Here is a 20,082-nt window from a genome sequence, read left to right as displayed (position 1 = left end):
GGCAGCCATCTTGCGTTGCCAACTGCTAAACGCGCCCAATCCGATCATGAAAGGGGGATCCTTCCTTCTGTGGTCCCTTCTCAAGGTTTCTCATTTTCCCCTGGCAGGGTTTTTTTGAGTTTTTCCTTGCCCTTTTGGGAGCTTAAGATCAGGGGATGCTTTGAGAATAATTGTCCATTTTTGTCTATGTGAAGCCCTTTGAGACTGTTTGTGATTTAGGGCTATACAAATAGACTTGACTTGACATGTTCATTTCCCCGCGGTGTTTTCAGTTCACATCACTGTATTTTCTGTCTTCCCTTCACTCGACCGCCCATCCTTGTGCAAGTTCACGAGGCCTTCGAACCCAGTCGTTCGTGCTAACCTTCGTCTCCATGGAGACGTTGAGCGAAGGTTGCATTGGTGCATAGCCAGCCTATCTTACTCTTGTCTCGGGAGTGTAGCTGAAAATAGCCTTATAGCAAATTCTTTCGTACTTACAGAAACGCTTATGAACATGTACTGTCCGTGGTGGGGGGTGGGGAGAGAGAGAGGGGGGGGGGGGTAGAGAGAGACAGACAGACAGAGACAGAGCGAGAGAAAGATGCTAAGCCAAGAGATCTTCATGAGCTCGGCCTGTTTTAAGTCTCCATGCGAACGTCGCCATTTGAGGTCTCAACGGTAAGGAATGTTCTTCAGCCTTTATTTGTTGAAATGTTTCGCAGAGGCAAATTAAGTGAAGTTGTTTGCTGGGTCGGGGTTGAAGGGCATTCAGATCATGGAGAAGTTTAACCACTAAGGAGAGAAAGACAACATGTTATGACAACACTTCCAACACAGACAATTTTGATTCATTGAGATGAAATTTGACCTCATTGAAGTTGAGCTGGATGGATCCGCTGTCATTCGGGTCAAACTTCTTGAAAATTCCTAAGCACACAAAACACAATTTGATACATTTTGGACTCGTGTTTGTCACTTAGCTTAGCAGTTGCAAAGTTTCGTACTGAGCTTAGCGCTTGCTAATTAGCGGAAGTGCGATTAGCTTACGGAACATGATCTCCAGCCTCATCAGGCAGCCCACAAAGTTGTCAAAGTCCAGCGTCAAGTCTGGCTCAGCGTAGCGGGCAACCAACAGCTGGTAGATGGCGTTGTTCAGGGTGAAACCTAGCAAACAAAACACTTTGGAGCCAACAAAGCCAAGGGGAAGACTGATTGATTCTCTTTGGAGCAGAATCAAAACCATTCCATATTGGAACAGCACGAATGATGCCACCCATCTTGGAAGATGACATGGCCCTGCGGAAGCCTAAAGGCGTGCCGGGACTGACCGGCGTCTTTGAAGGCGACTCTCATCTCGGGTGTGCTCATCGTGCCGGAGTTGTCCGTGTCGTTCTTCTTGTAGATGGACTGTCAGAGAGCGAGAGCGAGAGAAGGTGAGGAGGTGACACGGAGCACACGTGTCCGCAGGTTCAAAGTTGCCCTCCTACCAGGTAGCGCTGCACTTTTTTCCACAAGGTGGCAAACTCTGACAGACCCAACTTCCCGTTGCTGCTCTCCTGCTACAGTGTCAAGGATCACGCGGCGCGTCTTATTCGACCGCGGTTAGGATATGCGCCGCGCCGAGGAAGGATACGTCCATGAGGTTAACCATGACTCTGCACGTCTCCATGCTGAAGCCGCTCGTCTTGATGTCACTTCCTGTTTGCGGAGAGACCATTAAACGTTTGCCGTCTCTTTGCCGTCCGTCCGACTGAGTCTGGAAACTCACGCTTGGCGACGATCTTGTTCATGATGGCCCGCAGTTCCGCCGCCGAGATCTCCATGTCCTGAAGCGGTGCACGTGTTAGCTTTTCCGCAACTGTTAGCATGTGAGCGTGAGCGAGCGAGCGAGCGACGTACCGGTCCCGCCAGCTTGGCAAACAGGCCTCGGAAAGCCGCGTCCACCTCCTCCTCGGGAACGGTTTCCTGTCGAGGCAAAGTCACAGTAGCCAAAGTCAACGGAGCACATTCTCGTCATTGTCGTACGGTCTGCTGTCCGGCGGAAGGCCGGCGCTGTCAAGTTTGGTCAATTTAGCATCAGTTTATGGTTCTGCCTCCAGTTAAATAGGGAATCTCTCGAGTGCTCCAAACGTTTGACTTTAGTTTGTCACAAAGGCGAGCTATTACGCAAAAGAATGATCATTTCTACGTCCTTGCGCCGACAAACGACACTTAAGGATTGTATTTAAGGTTCAAGTCGAGTGACCGTGAGTCTTTTGTCTACCACTAGGGGGAGCCCAAGTAGCTCTCGTCATAGCCACCGGAGTGAGGTGTCACGCTTGAAATTTTCGGACATTTTCCGAGAACTGTGCCCAACAGAGACCGCTTCGTGATATTTCTTGACTCACATCATCAAGGTCTGCGCTGACCGGGTCGTCAAAGGGCCTGAAAATATCAAGCACACACACACGCACGCACGCACGCACGCACGCAGATGAGTGAAAACAAGGGCAGCCTTGTTGGGTCGCGTCGACATGTTGTTTGCCGCCTGCAAACAGACTGGAGTCCCTGCCGCTCGGCGGACAGACAGCGGCGCCTTTGGCGCGCTTACACGGTCTGGCTTTGCTTCTCGGAGAAGACGCGTATGCAGAAGTCGCCGTCGAGGTGGGGCTCGAAGGTGGAGGGCACCACCAGGTACTCGCCAGGCGGCAGCTTGAACCTGGTGCTGACCTCGCGCAGGTTGATGAAGGTCTCCGAGCGAGCCGTCTGAGCGTGCGTCAGGAAGAAGTTCTTGTCCAGGTGCACTTGCTGCTGGCCGTGGAACTGGGGCGCAAACGACTCCGTTACCGAGGCACGCGACTCGCTCCCTTTCAATCCGGCCGGCGTGCGTGCGTGCATGCGTGCGTGCGCTGCTCACCTGTCTGGGAAGCTGAAACACAACACGCATAAGTTTAGCTACGGTAAGAAGGCTCCACGCCAGGGGGGTGGCGGCTTACCTCGTAGATGGCGAATCCGATGGTGTGCATGTCCTCGCCCTGCTTCCTGAGCTTTCTTCGGTTCTTCTGGATCAAGCCCAACACAAAGCTGCATCCCACCTCGCCGTCGTCCGGGTCATCGTCCTCGGGGTCCAACTTGATGACGAACTGCGGGTTCATCCAGAAGGTGTCTGCGAGCGCGCAGGCCGTCGCGTCACCGATGAATGAAGCTAAGCTAGCGCGCTAGGTCAACTCACAGGCGTGGTTCCTGCAGCCGCCGGCCGTGGAGCCGCGCCGCCACGAGCCGTCGAACTTGTTGACGCTCCAGTGCTTCACCGAGTCGTCCAAGATGGTGTCGGGGGTCAAAGTGCACACCTCCACGCGGGAGTAGTGACGCAGGAAGTCTCGGTACGACATCCTTGGCCAAACGTAAAAGAGAGCGCTCACTCCGGGCGCACGTCCAGGACGCTGTGCGTTGGGAGATGCGGCCGCTATTGCTCACCAGAATTCTCCGTCCTCGGCGTTGGCATGGGGACAGTCTCCCTGCACCGAGTCCCACTCGGACGACCTGCGGGAAGAGGGTGAGCGGTCACGCGCGCCGCCGCCGCCGCGGCTTCCCGCCCCGCAATATGACGTGGCTTCCCGCCCCGCGCCATGACGTGGCGTGGCTGCCGTCGTACCCGTCACTCCAGGCGCCGGTCCACTCCACTTGACCCCACGGGTTCCTGACACGGACGAGCTTCTCCTGACGCCCTCGGTAGTTGACCTGCCCACAAAGGAGAGTTCACCCAAGTGCGGCCGCGCCCGGACGGGACAGCGCGTCTGACCTCCACGGCACCCGTCAGGGAGTAGGCGTGACCTTTGACCAGCTTCTGACGCGTCACCGCCTCCGAGTCAGCCGCGCTGGTGATCTGATGGCACACACGTGCACACACGCCTGTCATCATGCGGCCGGCCAGCCCCGCCCTCGGTCCGTGCGGCGTGACCGCCAGTTACTGACGTCAATGGAGCAGCCCAGGAGGGCCCCCGCTTCCAAGGCCTTTTGCAGGATTTCAAAGAGGTCGGCGGGGGCTCGTTGGAGGTCGAAGTTCTCGGCGATGCCCCCGGTGAAGTCCTCGAAGCCCTCCGTGGTGGAGCCCCCCGACAGGGCCTCGTAGCAGCCGTTCACCCTGCACGCACACAGACACACACACACAGACACACACACACACACACACACACACACACACAGACACACACGCACACAGACACACACACACGGATGCTAGGACGCTCTGAGGCAGCTGGGGGGCAAACATCCTCGGGCGGAGTCTCACTTGGCGTAGGCCTTCTCTAGAAGAGCACTCCAAAACTCACGACCCTCCGCCGAGTGCACGAACAGAAGCTCACCGTCTTTCACGGGAAGGCGGTCGTCGATCACCACGTCCACCCACTCGCCAAACTGCCAAAACTAGGCGCATGCGAGCAGGAGTAAGTACGTACATGCGGGCGGGCGGGCGGATGAACGAGGCTGTGACTTCTGACCTGGAAATGAAAGATCCCGGCATAGTTGTCGTGAAAGCTTTGGTCGTCGGGAACGACGCGAGCCATCACATACTCGTTGAGGGTCAGCGACGCGATGGCCGCCAACAGCCAACAGTCACCTGCGTTGCCACCACAACAGTTAGACACGCCCACAAAATCACCACTCACTTCCTGTCAATCACCAGTCAATATTTAGACTCGCCAAATACGAGGGACGTCCGTGACCGATGCGTCCAAAGCTAACCCGAGCGAAGCGTTGAAGGGTGCCGAGTGGAGGCGAGGGATGCCGAGCGTGCGTGCGTGCGTGCGTGGGGAAACGGCGGCGCACTTTAATTCAAACATTGTGACCACCGGCATTCCTCATTCCATGATTATTTTAGCTTCAATTTTGCTCCTTGATTTTTTGACTTGGAGGTCCCCTTGAATGCGGTAGCATGGGCGCTTACAACATGTCAAAGATCACCCAGAATAGGAACAATCTTATTGATTTTGATTGAATCTTTTTTTTTTCTGGGGGGGGGGCTGGGCGCATCAAAAGCAGGGCTGCTCTGTGACCATAGAAGAGTCGGCTTTCTTCTACTTGCGAGCCATCCGGTCAGTTCATTTGAGGCCAAGTCGGAGTGGTGACCATGGCCCGAGAGCAAAGCTAGAAACGCTCTGGGTCCCTCTTGAAAATCAGATGCTGCATCTCAATCTTAAGAAATAAATTGATTTTTCTTTTTCCTTGGCGCGGGCGTCAAGAGTCCCTACTCGAGTTGTCATCCGGGAAGCCTCATCTGCTTGCTCCATTGGCGAATGAGACAGGCCCTCGACCTGCATCTGGAATGATGATTGACAGGAAGTGTGCACACCAGAGGGGTGTCCAACTTCCACTTCCTCTTTCCAACTCACACACATGTATATGATTGGCATCTTGAACATACAGCACAGCACGAGAGCTGCAACAACACTACTTTGTGTGTTGCAGTCCCACTGGGCCAAAGATTCCTCCGCAGACCTCAACACGCACGCACGCACGCACGCACGCACGCACACGAAGAAAAGCTGCCGGCAGAAAAAATTTCCAACATGTGAAAACAAAGACTGAGTCACGCAGCTGGTGACTCATCAGGCACAAACACACACCAAGGGTGAGGGAGGGTGTGTCTGGCCGCCTGTTTGTGCGGGTGCGTGCCAACAGCGAAGTGAAGTGAAGGAAGGAAGGAAGAGAGGAGGATGGACGATTGGAGAATGTCGACTGCTGACATACTGAAGGTTTGGACAGGGTGAGGTATACATCCAAACGAACATCCAAACCACAGACCATGCGACACCTCCCCATATGCCCCCTGCTGGAACATCCCTGCACAGCGTTGGACTTAGCAGAGTTGAATGAGAAGGGACAGAAGCGTGTTCAGCTATGGCTTAACCACATCGAGCCAAGATTTGTAACTAACTGCCTTGTAGACACGATGACAAGAATCCAAACGGTTACAAATCATTTTCAAACCACTTGGCAAGCAAGCAGACAGGCCGAAGAACGCGCGGACGGAGAAGGAAGCGGGGACGTACCGAGCGCCCCCTGGCAGATGTCGGTCCTGGTGGCTCCGCCCACGATGAATTCAGGTGAGGACACCAGCTCCTGATTGGACACAACACAAACGAACGGGCTCAATCGCCGCCAAGTGGTCGTCCTTCCAGTTTTATTGCTGATGATGGACCGACCGCGCCCTATCCTCCCGTGCCGTGCCGTGCCGTGCTCTGCCCTGCCCACGGTCGATCGTGGGGCGAGCGACGTCACAGACGTACCGTGGGCCTCTTCCAGGTGACCCCGCGGGTTTTGTAAGAGTTGCGTCCAAGCTCTTTGAAGCCGAGCGCTTCGGGGGCGGCCGGGAAGGTGGGGTCGCAGAACAGCCTGCCGCTGCTCAGGCACTGGGCCCGCAGGGCGCCGAAGTTCTGGTTGAGGAAGGGTACGGCCCGCTGATTGGAGCCAAAGCCCGCCGCCATGGCGCGCTTCTTGGCCAGGGTGGACGCCACGCCGGACATGGCGACGAGTGCGAACGAACGAACGAGCGAGCGAGCGAGCGAGCAAGGGAAAAAAAAGTTCGGCTGCTTCGCTCAACTTTCCGCCTGCCTGCGTGAGTGCGAAGAAAAAGTTGTGAGTCTGGAGTTCTGCTCCGCGTGACGTCACCGCAGGGCAAATAAACCCACGCCCTGCCGAAGGGGCGGGGCCGGCCCAGCCCAGGCTGGGAAGGCGCCGTGTGCTTCCGTAAACTCGGAAATTGATTCCAGCTTGGATGAAGAGAAGGAAAGGCCGTGCGCCTGTCCCTTGCCTTGGCGTGAGTGAGTGAGTGAGTGAGTGAGTGAGTGAGTGAGTGAGTGAGTGAGTGAGTGAGTGAGTGAGTGAGTGAGTGAGTGAGTGAGTGAGTGAGTGAGTCACGCGTTCTTTTCGCCATCTTTTTGCAACACAGTGAGAAAAATAAACGTAAAGCAAATCGCTCTTTTCAGTCAAAATGAGAAAACAGCGACGCGACACGCTCACCACAAAAGTAAATTGAAACAAGAGAGCCCCAAAAGGGTCAAAACCAAAACAAATGCGTAAGTCTCTGCTCCCCTCCTCTCCCCTGCCCTGGCGCTCCTGAATCCGAGGACAGGCGCATCCGTGTTAGTGTGCGTGCGTGCATTCAGCTTGTCAACTCGTGAGTTGGCTCCTGCTTGCCACAGCAAACGTGCGGGCGGCCCGGCCGGTGGCCATTTCGCCGTCCCCACGATGAAATATTGCGGGTCCCTACTTTCATGGTGTAGTTCGTTTGCCTGCTTGTTGGTTTGAAGCCCCGCGACTCCCAGCGCTATAGAAAACGGATGGATGGATGGATGGATGGATGGATGGATGGATGGATGGTTTGAAGCGCTCTCGGGCTCATGACAGCAATCACTCGTGTTTTGAGCTCTTATCAGATAAAACTGGGAAGATTGGTTGAGTAAAAGTTTTTTTCCTTTGTTTTGGGGCTATCTTTGTTCCGGAATAATTGCCCCTTTGATCGCTAGAGACCGACGGAGCGGGCGGGTAGCAGCCGGACTGTTGCAGAGCGACGCATTTTGACGCTGGAAGACAAACGGATGTGGCCGTCGTGCCACCCTGGAGCCTTTCCAATCTATTTTGCTCCTCATCCCTTCAAAGAGTAACTTGGAGTCGTCTTCACATTCTCTCCGACAGACCGCAGCCATCCATCTCGTGCCTCAAAGCAGCTAGCTCTACAAGAAAACCATCGGTCGTCTTTACTTGGGCGTGGTTGTTTCGTGTATGTCTCACTCGTGGCGCAAGATGGCGCCAGAGACGGCTGCTCTCGTCACCAAATATGACTGGAGTGGACCGAAGTTTGCTTTTCAACTCGTTCTGCTTTTGAATGAAGGGGGAGGCCAACTGCGCCCTGCCCGCGCCCGCGCTTCAACATTGCTCATCGCCAACGTTTGCTTTTGCATGGCGAGGCGTCGCGAGTTGGACAAGCGCTGGCCCGTACGCGTTGCGACAATGCCACCCGGTGGCGAACAGAGGAACTGCACAGGTGAGTTTCAATACGGCAGATGCGCACTCCAAAGTTCAATCCAATCCATCTTTACTCGAGCCCGCATTGACAAAATTGTATGAGAAGCGACATGATCGGCATACTTATGTTGCTCTCACCGCCATGATCATGACAGAATACATTAGATTATTAGAATATTACGTTAGATTTGCAGTACTTGAGCACCTTTCTTCAAAAAGTGGCATCTTGACAACGAGTTTCTGGGCAGGAGGGTGGACGTAGGGGCGGGGCTTGCACTCACCATTGTCATCAGGCCATGCTTAGCGCTCGGGCCCCGCCCCCAGACTTCCTGACTGCGCAGGAAGCTGTTCGGGTCGCTGCGACGCCGCCAAGGTCACAAGACGAGTGCGAGCAAACGTTTGGGCCCACGTCAGCGCTTCAGCCATGTCATGGCTACTTCCGGTCCCACGCGCCACCACTGCCGAGCCGCCGCCGTCGCCGCCCATCCTCCGACAAACGGCCGTCGCCCAATCGGAAGCCGGGAGCGCTGCCGCCGAGTCCTGAGAGAGACCGCGGCGGATCAGACGCTTCTGAACAGACAGTGGACCCTCCCCCGCTAGCGTCACTACCTTGGGAACCTGACAGGCGCACAGGACTTTTGCGGGATGCTTCTGGGGAGCCAACAGCATGACGTGAGCGGAAGGATGCGCTGAACTCACCAGGTTCACCGTCTTGACCAGCACCTGAACGCACGCAAAAGGCCGGTGCCAGACACGCCAACTGGGCTGAGCTTCGGCGCCAGATGTCCACCTACCGCCAAGGACGGCGCCTCCACGGCGTCCACCAGCACAGCTTCCTGCTTGGCGCCGGCCAGCACCGCCTGGGCCGCAACCGCCGCCTGTCGAGCACGCCGCTTAGCTTGCTGGACGGCAAGTAGAACTTTGACCAAGGCTACCTTCACCTGGGCGCTCTCCAGCTTCCTGACCAAAGTGTTGCTCCGCCTCTGCATGGTCTTGAGGCGTGCCTGCAGTTCTCCTCGCAGCCACTGGGGGATGGGCGTGTTATCCACCGCCTGGAAGAGGCAAGTCCAGAAGCTGAACTCCCACAGCGAGCGCAATGACAAAAACGCGGCGTCACTCACATCAGAGAGCACGCCCACTTCCTTGGCGAGACTCTGCGCCGAGTCCAAACGGGAGGAGGCGGAAGCCGCCATTCTGGCCGCCAGGGAGTCCACTTCCTCCAGCAGCGATTGGCCCGCCTCCCGAGCCTCAAAATTACATTGGCGAGACGTCAGCGGCGGTTGGCCGGGCCGGGCCGGGCCGGGCCAGGGTAGGCTAGGCTAGGCTAATCTGGACTTGAATTCACTGTTGGTGGAGCTGGGCTAAGAATAGGGAACCCGTTTGTACCCACCTGAGCGGCCTCCGCTCCCGTGACGGCGACAATGCGAGCGATCCCTTTGACTAGCTGCCGCTCGGACACGATCACCAGGTTGCCGACGGAGGCCGTCTGCACTAGGTGACTGAGGCACACACGCACGCTTACATGAGGGGGGCGAAGCGGAGTGGAGCGTCTCACAACAAAAGCGCACTCGCTCTCACGTTCCACAGCAGAGTTCCACCGACGCACGCTCGACCACAGGGCGCTCCAAAAGTTCTGAAACCGGAACCGTCAGCGAGACCACTCGAACGGGGTCAGGATACACCTGAAGGCAGCAAGTCGAGGAGAGGAGAGGAAGTGACAGACAGGCAGGCAGGGAGGGCGCAGCGGCACTCACCTCGTCCACCATGCGGATGTTTGGGATGTTCATGGCGACCTTCAGGGGGACCTCCTGGACGTGCACCGCCTGGTTGGCCGCCACGGCCGCATTGACGCAGGCCTCCAACTGCCGAAGCTGCTGGGCGCTCAGCGAGCCCTTAAAGAGGCGCGTCAACTCCAGTCAAGTTCATTGATCGGTGACGGGCCGAACGCCCGACGGACCCACCTTGACGCTGAAGTCGAAGCGTAGGCGCCGAGCGGACACGTGCGATCCTCTCTGGCTGACGGACGGGCCCAGAAGGTCGCGCAGGGCATGGTTGAGCAGGTGCGTGGCCGTGTGGTTTCTCATGCACGCCACACGGTGGGCCTGAGGGCACCATAAGATGCTTGATCTTTTGGAAGCGCTTGTGTGCAGGTTAGCTAGCGCCTTTTGCTGCCGCCACCGCGTGTGTTCATTTGCGGTGCAGTCACCTGGTCCAGATGGAGGTTCACGCGCTCTCCGGTCTGGAGGGCGTCGGCAGCCGTCACCTGGTGCATCACGTAGCCCCCCGCCGCCGACACGTGCTCCACGGAGAAGGGCAGGCCCTGACAAAGGGGAAGTCCGAGCGCTGAGAGCGGAACGGACGGCCAGAGCGGCAAAGGCGGCAAAGACGCACTTCCTGTCCACCGCTTCGTACAAAGTACCCGCAGTCGGCGTCCTGTCCGCCCTGCTCGGCGTAGAAGGAAGTCCGGTCCAGGATGACGGTGCAGCGCTGACCCGGTTCCACTTGAGACACCAGCGCCGTGCCGTCAAACAGAGCCACTACGCGCGCTTGGCACGTCGGGAACACTGGGGGTGAAAGCGGTCGCTCAGTTGAACCAATGCTGGCCAGGTCAGGTCAGGTCAGGTCAGGTCAGGTCAGGTCAGGTCAGGTCAGGTCAGGTCAGGTCAGCCCAGGCCAGGCCAGGCCAGGCCAGGCCAGGCCAGGCCAGGCCAAGGGAGGGCGGGGAGAGGCACACGCGCGGGTTGTGGACGCGTACCGTAGCCTTCTCGCTGGACCGCGTACTTGTACTTAGCGCTGTCGTCCGTGTGAGCCACGCCCTCTCGCCGCAGCTGGTCCAGGGCGACCGCGTTCAATGTCAGCCGATCGCCGGCCCGCTCCGACATCAACTGACGCCGCCAGGGACGACGTGTTAGCGCAGTTGCTTGGCGGGGTGGGGCGGAGCAGCAGGCAGCACCTTGCGTTGCTTTGCGACAAGCCGCTCCACTTCCTGGCGGTCGACGAAAGCGCCCTCCTCGTCCAGCATCAGCTCCACCAGGTCCAGCGGGAAGCCCAAGTCCTGGTGCAGCGAGCACGCCACCGCCGCTGGACAAACGACACGCACAAGGTTAAGACGCTTTGTCGTGGGTTCGACGCCGGGTGAGCCTGCAACCGGGTGAACTCACCGGGAAAGAGAGGGCGCTGTGGATCCAAGGTTTGGAGGGTGCGGCGCACCAGCCGGCTGCCCCGCTGCAGATTGGACAGGAAGTGATCCTCGTTCTGGTCGATGACCTCCATCACCTGGCGGACGCTCGGCGTCAGACGCTCGCTGTCGGATTTGGTGTCGGACAGCGTCGGCTCGCCGGCACGGCGGACTCACCCTGTGGACCTCGCGGCGCACTTCCGGGTACACATCGCCCTGGGTGGGTGCGTGAGACCAGCGTCACGCAAGACGGATAGGTTGCCTTTGTGCGCCACTTGGGACTGCACGCTGCCATTTTCAGGCCCAATGGATGGGTGGTGCCGAAGCCAACGTACCAGGCTGCGCGCCACGTGCGGCACCAGGCTCGCCAGCGTTCCCCGGGGAGCCCGCAGGACCTCCGAGCAGAAGCGGACCGCCCGCCTCAGGATCCTCCTCAGCACCAGCCTGACAGAGAGTAGAAAGGCGGGCATGACGGCCCGTCGGATGCGGCCCCGCCCCCGCCCGCCACTCACTCGGCTCCCGACGCGCCGGGGTGGACCCCGTCGGCGATGCAGACCGCCAAGGTGCGGGCGTGGTCGGCCACTACCCGGTACGCCGTGTCCACCCGCGCCTCGGGTCCTGTCTGGCCGCCGTACGGCGGCGCGGCGCTTCTCTGAAGAGGAAGACACCTGAGCGGACGGGCGGGCGGGCTAGCGCTTGCCGTGTTGTACCCGGTGGATGGCGTCCATCAGCGGGGTGAAGAGGTCCGTGTCGTAGTTGGAGCGTTTGCCCTGAAGGATGCTGAGCAGCCTCTCCAGACCCAAACCCGTGTCCACGCTGCGGCACGGCAACGCGTGGAGCTCCCCGTCACGCTCCCTGACGGACACACGCCGAGAGTTTCAGCCTCGATCCAACCCAAATGATAAAGCCAAACAAGTACAACTCTGGTTAAAAAAAAAAAACAAAAAAAACCCAACGCATCTTTTGTTTCCATCCGTGAGCCATATGCGGCAGGGGAATGATGAGCCCAGTATGGGATGGAAAAATCCATCCCCAAAAACACACTTAGCAACAGCCCGAGTTTGGAGCAGGCGAGTGCACCGTACGTAAGCCGAGCCGAGGCAACGCTCGCCGTACGTAAGCCGAGGTGACGCTCGACGTACGTGAGCCAATCGAGGCGAGGCGATGCTCGACGTACATAAGCCGAACCGAGGCACCGCTTGCCGTACGTAAGCCGAGGAACCGGTCGCCGTACGCACGCCGAGGCGGCGCTTAGCGATAGAGCGCTCCATGCACCTGTTGTACTGCATGAAGACCAGGTTCCAGATCTCCAGCACATCCGGACAGCCGGCGTTGACCAGGGGCGCGGCGTCGCGGCCTCCCACCCGGTCGTAGTGGATCTCGGTGCATGGGCCGCAGGGGCCCGTGTCGCCCATCTCCCAGAAGTTCTCCTTCAGGCCGAACGCGAGGAGGCGATCCGGAGGAACCCTGAGGAAGCGGCTTGAGCTCATCCCCCTCGTGCGCACCACAGTGTCCGTGTCGCGGGCCTACCCGAGGTCCAGCCAGATGCGGCGCGTTTCCTCGTCGGCTCCCAGGCCCAAAGCGGCGTCGCCGGCAAAGTAAGACACGTAGAGCCTGTCGGACGCCATCCCGTAGCGTTCCGTCAGCAGCGTCCAGGCCATGGCGCAGGCCTCTTCCTGCCGGCACCGGTGGGGTCAATGAACCCGCCCGCGAGGTAGCACCGAACTCCACACATGGTGACCAATCTTTGTCGTTGTGCGTGCATGCAAATCAAATGACACTACCTTGAAGTAGTCACCGAAGGACCAGTTGCCCATCATCTCGAAGAACGTGTGGTGGTACACGTCCTTGCCCACGTCGTCCAGGTCGTTGTGCTTGCCGCCCGCCCGCACGCACTTCTGACTGTTGACCACGCGGCGGTACGAGGCCATGGCGCTGCGAGGGTTTGCCGTGCCCAACAAGATGGGCTTGAACTGCAACAGAAAAAGAAAATGCTTCAAACAACTTGTGTGCATGAAATGTGTCATCTTTTCAATTCAAGTCATTGTAGGTTTCAATAGGTCATTCTAAGATTTGCTCATTTTGCCTCGTGACTGGAAAACATGAAATGATCAGCATCGTTTGTTTGCGAGTTGAGCAAGATGAAAACGCGCTCTAATTTTGAAAGCTCTCGGCTCCGACCGAACCTGGTTCATTCCGGCGTTGACAAAGAGCAGACTGGGATCCCCCCTGGGCCGGACCGGGGACGACGGCACCGGCAGGTGTCCGTGCTCCCGCTCGAAGAAGTCCACGAAAGTCCTACGGACGCGCTCGGCGCTGACTTCCGGGGGACACACGCTAACTCGGCGAACCCAGCCAAGCGGCCGAAACGGCGCCAAGCTTCGGGGAAGCAGGGCGAGTATCAGCGGCCGAGGGAGGACAACCGCCATGTCAAAAGGTCATTACGAGAAGGACGAGGAGGAGAAGTTGGCGATCTCGCCACCGCCGTGTTGCTATTCAACGGCGCCGGCGGGCGGGCGGGACGGACGAAAAACAAAAGGCTATAGCGCCGCACCACCATCTAGCGCCCGGGAGGCGCACAGCAGCGCTCCTCGGACGACGTATTTGCGCTTTTGTCGACCGATTGAAAGTGCTTGACATTTTCCAAACAAACATCATGTGAGCTGGGGACACATTACGTTAGTCACTTCTAAACAATAACAAACTTCACACAAGTTCTTTTTTTTTTTTATCTCTGCTGGTGACAAACTTTATTGAACCTGGAACCAAGTGAACAAAAATCAAACAGACACCGTGTGGCAGTAACAAAAACATCCCTTCGACAGTGAAGAGGGACCGGCCGCGCCCATCTCTCTCCGGGTGGCCGGCGCAAAGTCAACGGTTTTGTCGTGACGCTTACCGCGACAACAAATTCAAACAAATCAACTTAAGGCGCTGCCTTTGGTACCGGCATAACTAGCGAGCCAGGGCTAGCATACGAGCATCAGGCGCTAGGTGGGATAAAGTGTGTGGGCGGAGATGTAATGTAGCCCACCACGTGGGGTGGGGTGGGGGCCGGGCAGTAGACCCGCGAAGTGTGCCCACCCCAGTGCGCAGGCACACAGGCGTGGTGTGTGTGGTAAGGGTGGTGGGCAGAATGTACCAGAGGGGGTGGGGCGGATGACAGGTAGGTGGCTGGGGGCGGAGATTCATAAGGCAGGTGCAGGACAGAGGGGATGCCCATTTGGTCCGGGTACAAAGCGGGGGCCGAAGGCGGCGCATTGAGGGAGGAGCCATCCAGCGAATGGGCGGGGCCTAGGAGACAAAACCAGCAGAGTCAGCATTTGTCAACTCTGTCATCCAAGGACGCATTACGACCGACCGACCGAGGCCATGCGCGTCCGTCTGACACTCCACCGTCCCGTTGGCTTCCAGGTAAGGGGGCGGAGGCTGCAGCGGCCCGCTGCGCCCCACCTCGGCGTAGGACGGGTGGGCAGCTGCAGATGGAAAAAGATCAGAAAGTCAGACCTGCTCTCTGTCTCACACACACACAAACACACGGGGATGATCTCACGGAGTGGGGGGGCTTCCTGGCCAAGGTAAGGAGGGCAGTGCTGGTAGGTGTGGACCACGTCGGAAGGGTACAAAGCGGGGGAGTAGGGCGCCACCGTCTGCTGGTGCTGCTGTTGTTGCTGCTGCTGCTGCTGCTGCCAGCAGCTCTGATGGTACCACTGAGGACATCAGTCACCACACCATGTGACGCGCACAGGCACACGCTACCTGGACACGAGATATACGCAACCTGCACTCCGAGGTTGTAGTAGTACTGAAGGACGCGACAGTCTGCAAGATGCACCACCACAAAGGCAATGATTAGAATTACAAACGCAAATCCCAATAATGGCGGATACGCCTACCTCTGGGTAGGTCGCTACCGTTGGGGTCGTAGGAGTAAGGAGGAGGCGGTGGCGCTACCACCGAGCAGAGCCCCTCTCCCAACTCATTCACCAACCAGGGTGCAGGAGCTGGGATCGCCACGGCAACTGCAAACAAAACACGCACGAGCGTCCACGCAGCTATGGACACGCGCGCTACAGGGACTCACCCGAGCGAGGTTGAACGTGCGGTGCCGGCGCCGCCCGTGCACCGGCCACGCGGGACGACGATGAGGGCGAAGAGGAAGAGGAGGAAGTCGGCGAGGAAGATATCACCACCATTGGCTTCACCGCCTAACACGCATACGCAAGCAAGCACACCGGCCGAGGTTTGTCTGACGAGTGTGCGTGCGAGTGCGGCGACGGGCGTGCGCACCTGTTGCACCGTGTAGCCGTAGCCCTCGTCGGCTCTCGGAGGAGAGTCGACGAGGCCTCCTTCCTCCCGGTCCTGCGGCGTGACCGAGATGTCACGGTATCCCTTAACGGAGCGACTCGAGGGGCGGGTCAGAGTGCACGTCACCTGTGCGGCGGGGCTCTCGCCGGCGTAAACGCTCGGCGTCTGGTACCCGCCATCTGTCGCGTCAACTTCCTGCGAGCGAGGCCAAGGCGACGACGACGCGCCGCGCGACTCGTCCTGACACGCCAACATGAAGTCGTCCCTGAAGTCTGACACAGGCACAGGGATCACGACACGGCAAAGGGCGAGCGGGCTGCTTCTGGCGCGCTGAGCCGCACCCACCGCGGGTCAGCTCAGCCCGATCGCGTTGGACAGCGTCAGCGTCCTGCTCTTCCTCTGACGAACATGTGAGGGCGCCCCCTGCCGATGGGCTAAGTTGGTGTGGCCCCCCTGAGCCTCTCTGGAGGCGATAGGAGGCGCTTGAGGGAGGGGGAGAAGCCACCACACTCTGTGGTTGCGGCACCGAAGCGCTCTTTCAAATGAAACGCACAGATGGAATAAGATGGGGGAAAAAAGAAGAGCGGGCGAGTGACAAGCGCACCAAAATGGATACCGTAGTGAGCGTGGCAAAAATGTCATGGTTGGCATCATCCACGCGGTAGTACGCCACGGCGCCGTCCATCTCCGCCGACGGCTCGGCCGCATCGTCTTCGTTGAAGTAGGGACACCCTTTGGCGAGCGCCGCCGCCGCTGCCAGATGACGACGACTGCGACTGAATACAAAATGGAGGCTTTGGACTCCGCCCCCTAGCCGTCACGCCAACGCGTGGCCTTCTTACCGAGATCTGAAAGCGTAGCTGTCGTAATCGTAGTAACGCCTGGTGGGCGGGTAGTAGGTCAGATGAGGACCCACCAGGTGGCGGTTCACCACGCGGCTCAAGCTTCTGACCCAAACACCAATCCAAACACACGCACAGACAGACAGACAGACAGGCAGGCAGGCAGGCAGGCAGGCAGGCAGGCAGGCAGGCAGGCAGGCAGGCAGGCAGGCAGGCAGGCAGGCAGGCAGACAGAGAGAGAGGCAGACGTACCCAAACACAGGTAGTTGTTAGTATATTCGGGTGCCACTGAGCATCGCTGTCACGTTAACCTGGCGGTGCCGTATCTGGAAGCTCTGGCGCCGACAAAGGTTTGGCCATGCTGCTGCTGATGGTGCGGGGGAGCGTAGGGGTCGTAGGGCACGGCGGCGGCCGACGGAGGCCGGCCCACGGGCTGGAAGCGCGGCGGGAGCGGCCCGGGGGCGGGGCCACCGTAGGAGGAGGTCGGGGGCACCGCCGGGTCCGCCCCCTTGACGAGGACACCGCCCCCTCGAGACTTCCTGAAGTATCGATGGCGCTGATGCCTCTGGTGACCTCGCCCATCGACGTCTACAAAGACAAATGGGAAGGTGGCCGCGGCTGGTGGCTAACGTTAGGGGAAGGAGACGTACCTGGGTCGCCTTTGCGGGGCGGAGCCGACGCGTTCCAGGCTGGAACCGGATTGACAGCTTTCACATCCGTCACGGGAACCAAATGTCTGATGGTGGACGGGAGTTGTCATTACAGACTGGGGGCTGCCCACTGTGTGCGTGCGTGCGCGCGCGAGCATCTACTTCTCTCCTAGCTCTTCGATGAAGACGGTGACAGCGGCCGAGTGCGTTCCCACTTCCTGGATAAAGGCGTTAAAGTACTTCCCTTTGGGCTCCAGACGCACCTACAGGGCACACATTTGCAAAAACACAGTGACGTAATCAGGCAAAGGAGAGGGAGGGGAGCGTCATTTCATTGCAGAATCGATGATTGATTTGAATTTCAAAATCTACAATCGTCTCTATTCATCATACATAGGAGTTTCAATTGGGCTCAGCTGAGATCCATTGGCAATGGCGGAAGAGAAGCCCATATAAAGCGCTTTCAAAGCGGGCTGACGTCGGGTCGCTCTAGCTAGGCCTTAAGGTTTGGCTGGACTAACGGCGCTCACCTGACATTTGTCCCCCAGGAAGTACTGTCGGCCGGCAAACACCATGTAGTCCATCTTCTGCATTTCTGACGGCAGGGCGGGATGACATGGTCAGGATCGGAGTCGCGGGGCGGGGCAGGGCGGGGCAGGGCGGGGCGGGCCCAACTTGCGGCCTACCTACCTTTGCAGCTGTCCTGCCAGACGTCAAACTCCACGTTTCGGTAAACGTCGGCGTCCAGCGACTTCAGCACCTTGTAAGGTAGACACAGCCTGCCGGGCGGCGGAGCGTCGCACGCCGGCTGCGCACACGGGAAAGGGTGAGCGCAGGTCAACCACAAAAGTGCGCACGCTCACACTCAACAACACACTGACTGACACACACACTCGCAATCATATGACGGCGTGGCCTCGCCGTCGTTGGCCGGTCTCACCTTGACGTCCTCGCTCAACACTCCGAGCTTCTCCTCACCTGCCTCCGCCTCCTCCCTGCATGGGGAAAGGCAGCCGTCATGGGCACGCATGTGAGAGCGCAGGAGCTCGCTCGCTCGCACGCACGCACGCACGCACATACCTGTGAGCTCTGTCCTCGGGGGCGTCGTAGCTGACATCGACGTCGCTACAGGCGGACAAACTGTTCCGATAGCGACGACCTCCGACCTTGAAGGCCTCGGCGGCCTGAGAAAGCTCCGCCTCCTCACAACCAAACACCTTGGTGTAGAGCAGCTCGTACACCAGGGCTACACACGGGCACGTCATCGCACGCGCACGGCCGGTGACGGTGCGGCCGCAGTCGACCTTTGAACTCACCCTGGCTGAGCGCGGCGGAGGCGGGGTAACTCCTGGGGTACACGATGTCATAGTGCCCGTTGATGGAGCAGGACAACGTTACCTAGGCCACACCACACGCATGCAGTTACCGCGGTGACCCGCCTCGACGTCAACGGGCGGGCGGAGCGCAGCTCACCTTGTCCACAAAGTCATCTTCGGAGATGACGGTGGCGGCTTTGCCGGGATAACGGTAGATCAGGAATCGGCGCCTGTACGAACACACCTGCGTCAAAGCGCTGCGCTCTGAGCCCGGCCGCCGGACGAGCGTCACCTGTAAAGCTGAGACAGAGCCTTGATCTCCACCTGGCCCACCGTCTCCTGCGACACACGCGCAAACAAACGCGTCCTCAGTTGGGGTTCTGTGCCCGTCTGTGTGTTCCTGCACGCACCTTAGGATCCTCCAGGCGCTCCAGATACTTGTCAAACGAGCCTTCCACGAACTTGAAAGGAAAACAGGTGGCATCACGCGGCCGGGGGTTGCCATCCGATACATGAAATCATCTCTCGCCGGCCGGCCAGCCGGCGTCACTTAAACTTACCGGCTCAAAGACGAAGGCGTTTGCCCGCATGAAATCAGCACATGCCTGACGAATGGTGTGGTGGTAGTTCTGAGAGTAGTACAACTACACACACACAGACGTGCGATTAAACACACACACACACACACACACACAATTATTAAAAAAAAAATTAAAAGGCCATTTGAAATAATGTGCTGTTTATACGCAAAAGAACCGAATTGACGACATTTCGAGAAATGACTCAGTTCCTGGAAAACAATCATTTGCAATCCTAACACTAAAAATGGTAAGAAAAAAAAAACGAAAGCCGCGCACAGCGCACGACAGACACGTGCAAAAAAAAACAAGTCAACAACCATTCGCAGTCCTAACACACAAATGACTGACACAAAAACGAAAGCCTCGAACAACACGTGTAATTAACTAACACTAGGAACACAAGTAAAAGAAGTCACGCACGACTGCAAAGGCGACCGAAACAGGCTCCTTTGAAAACAAAGATGAAACACGCAAGTCAAGGCAAGAAAACACCGACTGAGCAAAGCCGCGATCCGGCCTTTAGCATTAGCTTGCTTCGCTCGAGGATGAGCTGGAGAGCTACGTCGAATGCTTGGCCGGGCCGAGCAGGGCCAGGCCGGACCGCTTGACTGCTCGCTCTGACCTGCTCGGAGACGGCCCGGAAGAGGCTGGACGCGTCCCTGGCGACCATCTTACGGTAGAGGCCGAGGCTGGCCAGGTAGTCGTCCATGTTGACGAAATACTTCTTGAGGCCTTTTTGCATGCCGCCACTACCACTGCCTGCCGCCGTCGTGGTTGCCGCTCAAATGGCGCCAAAAGCTTGGGGCGCCACTTGATTAGCGCTAACAAGCCGCGGGCCGAAACACCTGCGTCGCGTCGCGTCGCGTCGCGTCACGTCACGTCGCGTACCGCCCGAGACGAGACGCCCTCGCCCGCCCAAGCAAACCTACAACAATCCAATCAAAACAAGTGAAAGACGTCAAAGCCGTAGCTTCTTTTTTTGATTCTGACCGGGCAGCAACAAAAACATTTTTTAAAGTCCCAATTCACGATTAACTTTGATTTGACTCCTTATGGCGGAGCCCATTCATGCCAGGGGAAAATAGAAATCTCGATTTTTATTTATTTATTTTTTTTGCCAGCGATGTTACGTTTAGAGCCCTTTTCCACCAATAATAAAGGAATGATATCGTTATTTACTGGACAGAAAGCCAATTTACACCTCTATTTGACCCATGCCGC

At 58.1% G+C, this 20,082-nt stretch overlaps 3 protein-coding genes across 8 annotated transcripts; all 3 read right to left on the bottom strand.

Moving 5' to 3' along the window:
* Positions 1-665: 665 nt before the first annotated feature.
* On the bottom strand, positions 666-6,636 carry LOC148400003 (calpain-2 catalytic subunit-like). Of its 2 annotated transcripts, none has more exons than XM_088373872.1 (21): positions 6,249-6,636; positions 6,012-6,081; positions 4,461-4,579; positions 4,253-4,386; positions 3,937-4,105; positions 3,764-3,847; positions 3,617-3,702; positions 3,439-3,504; positions 3,194-3,354; positions 2,958-3,127; positions 2,879-2,890; positions 2,573-2,784; positions 2,370-2,406; positions 1,882-1,947; positions 1,751-1,808; positions 1,616-1,680; positions 1,470-1,538; positions 1,311-1,389; positions 1,030-1,146; positions 851-909; positions 666-774 (listed from the first exon to the last, which is right to left on the bottom strand). In XM_088373872.1, exons 1-21 carry the CDS (start codon positions 6,483-6,485, stop codon positions 751-753), a joined length of 2,094 nt encoding a protein of 697 aa, XP_088229998.1. In that variant the 5' UTR covers positions 6,486-6,636; the 3' UTR covers positions 666-750. The 2 variants fall into 2 exon arrangements, with proteins under 2 accessions (XP_088229998.1, XP_088229999.1); XM_088373873.1 differs by having other exon boundaries at positions 6,165-6,293.
* A 1,403-nt stretch (positions 6,637-8,039) lies between these two features.
* On the bottom strand, positions 8,040-13,711 carry aars2 (alanyl-tRNA synthetase 2, mitochondrial (putative)). 2 transcript variants are annotated; one of them, XM_088373869.1, is made up of 22 exons: positions 13,351-13,711; positions 12,949-13,137; positions 12,695-12,840; positions 12,440-12,631; positions 11,875-12,019; positions 11,677-11,816; positions 11,500-11,608; positions 11,342-11,380; positions 11,148-11,262; positions 10,940-11,067; positions 10,742-10,871; positions 10,378-10,550; positions 10,193-10,306; positions 9,948-10,088; positions 9,741-9,878; positions 9,565-9,668; positions 9,377-9,485; positions 9,108-9,233; positions 8,922-9,038; positions 8,781-8,864; positions 8,596-8,709; positions 8,040-8,526 (listed from the first exon to the last, which is right to left on the bottom strand). In XM_088373869.1, the coding sequence occupies exons 1-22, from the start codon at positions 13,591-13,593 to the stop codon at positions 8,287-8,289; spliced, it is 3,036 nt and encodes a 1,011-aa protein (XP_088229995.1). In that variant the 5' UTR covers positions 13,594-13,711; the 3' UTR covers positions 8,040-8,286. The 2 variants fall into 2 exon arrangements, with proteins under 2 accessions (XP_088229995.1, XP_088229996.1); XM_088373870.1 differs by having other exon boundaries at positions 8,928-9,038.
* A 168-nt stretch (positions 13,712-13,879) lies between these two features.
* On the bottom strand, positions 13,880-19,783 carry alg13 (ALG13 UDP-N-acetylglucosaminyltransferase subunit). Of its 4 annotated transcripts, none has more exons than XM_088374461.1 (24): positions 19,484-19,781; positions 18,841-18,924; positions 18,691-18,741; positions 18,573-18,619; positions 18,438-18,510; positions 18,281-18,362; positions 18,045-18,210; positions 17,905-17,959; positions 17,655-17,772; positions 17,495-17,559; positions 17,127-17,227; positions 16,965-17,050; positions 16,626-16,902; positions 16,315-16,419; positions 16,077-16,248; positions 15,818-16,007; positions 15,599-15,744; positions 15,455-15,526; positions 15,249-15,372; positions 15,061-15,186; positions 14,946-14,986; positions 14,718-14,874; positions 14,530-14,640; positions 13,880-14,458 (listed from the first exon to the last, which is right to left on the bottom strand). In XM_088374461.1, the coding sequence occupies exons 1-24, from the start codon at positions 19,601-19,603 to the stop codon at positions 14,148-14,150; spliced, it is 2,880 nt and encodes a 959-aa protein (XP_088230587.1). In that variant the 5' UTR covers positions 19,604-19,781; the 3' UTR covers positions 13,880-14,147. The 4 variants fall into 4 exon arrangements, with proteins under 4 accessions (XP_088230587.1, XP_088230588.1, XP_088230589.1 ...); XM_088374462.1 differs by having other exon boundaries at positions 16,315-16,416; positions 19,484-19,780; XM_088374463.1 differs by having other exon boundaries at positions 16,089-16,248; positions 19,484-19,779.
* Positions 19,784-20,082: the final 299 nt, after the last annotated feature.

The sequence above is a fragment of the Syngnathus floridae genome, chromosome 4 (assembly GCF_059516105.1).
Source record: "Syngnathus floridae isolate MCC-2025c chromosome 4, RoL_Sflo_1.0, whole genome shotgun sequence".
In the NCBI taxonomy this organism is placed as follows: domain Eukaryota; kingdom Metazoa; phylum Chordata; class Actinopteri; order Syngnathiformes; family Syngnathidae; genus Syngnathus; species Syngnathus floridae.
Note: the sequence above shows the minus strand (reverse complement) of the source record. Positions and strands in the feature narration are given on the sequence as shown.

Coding starts and splice junctions, on each gene's coding strand:
- LOC148400003 (XM_088373872.1), bottom strand. CDS start 6,485: ATGTCCGGCGTGGCGTCCACCCTGGCCAAGAAGCGCGCCATGGCGGCG. Junction 2,407..2,572: donor GAGAAGCAAAGCCAGACCGT/GTAAGCGCGCCA, acceptor TGATATTTTCAG/GCCCTTTGACGACCCGGTCA. Junction 1,539..1,615: donor TCATGGTTAACCTCATGGAC/GTATCCTTCCTC, acceptor ACACTGTAGCAG/GAGAGCAGCAACGGGAAGTT.
- aars2 (XM_088373869.1), bottom strand. CDS start 13,593: ATGGCGGTTGTCCTCCCTCGGCCGCTGATACTCGCCCTGCTTCCCCGA. Junction 10,307..10,377: donor TACGAAGCGGTGGACAGGAA/GTGCGTCTTTGC, acceptor CCCCTTTGTCAG/GGCCTGCCCTTCTCCGTGGA. Junction 8,710..8,780: donor TGGAGGCGCCGTCCTTGGCG/GTAGGTGGACAT, acceptor GCGTGCGTTCAG/GTGCTGGTCAAGACGGTGAA.
- alg13 (XM_088374459.1), bottom strand. CDS start 19,603: ATGCAAAAAGGCCTCAAGAAGTATTTCGTCAACATGGACGACTACCTG. Junction 18,925..19,483: donor TCCGGGCCGTCTCCGAGCAG/GTCAGAGCGAGC, acceptor GTGTGTGTGTAG/TTGTACTACTCTCAGAACTA. Junction 18,363..18,437: donor AAGATGACTTTGTGGACAAG/GTGAGCTGCGCT, acceptor GGTGTGGCCTAG/GTAACGTTGTCCTGCTCCAT.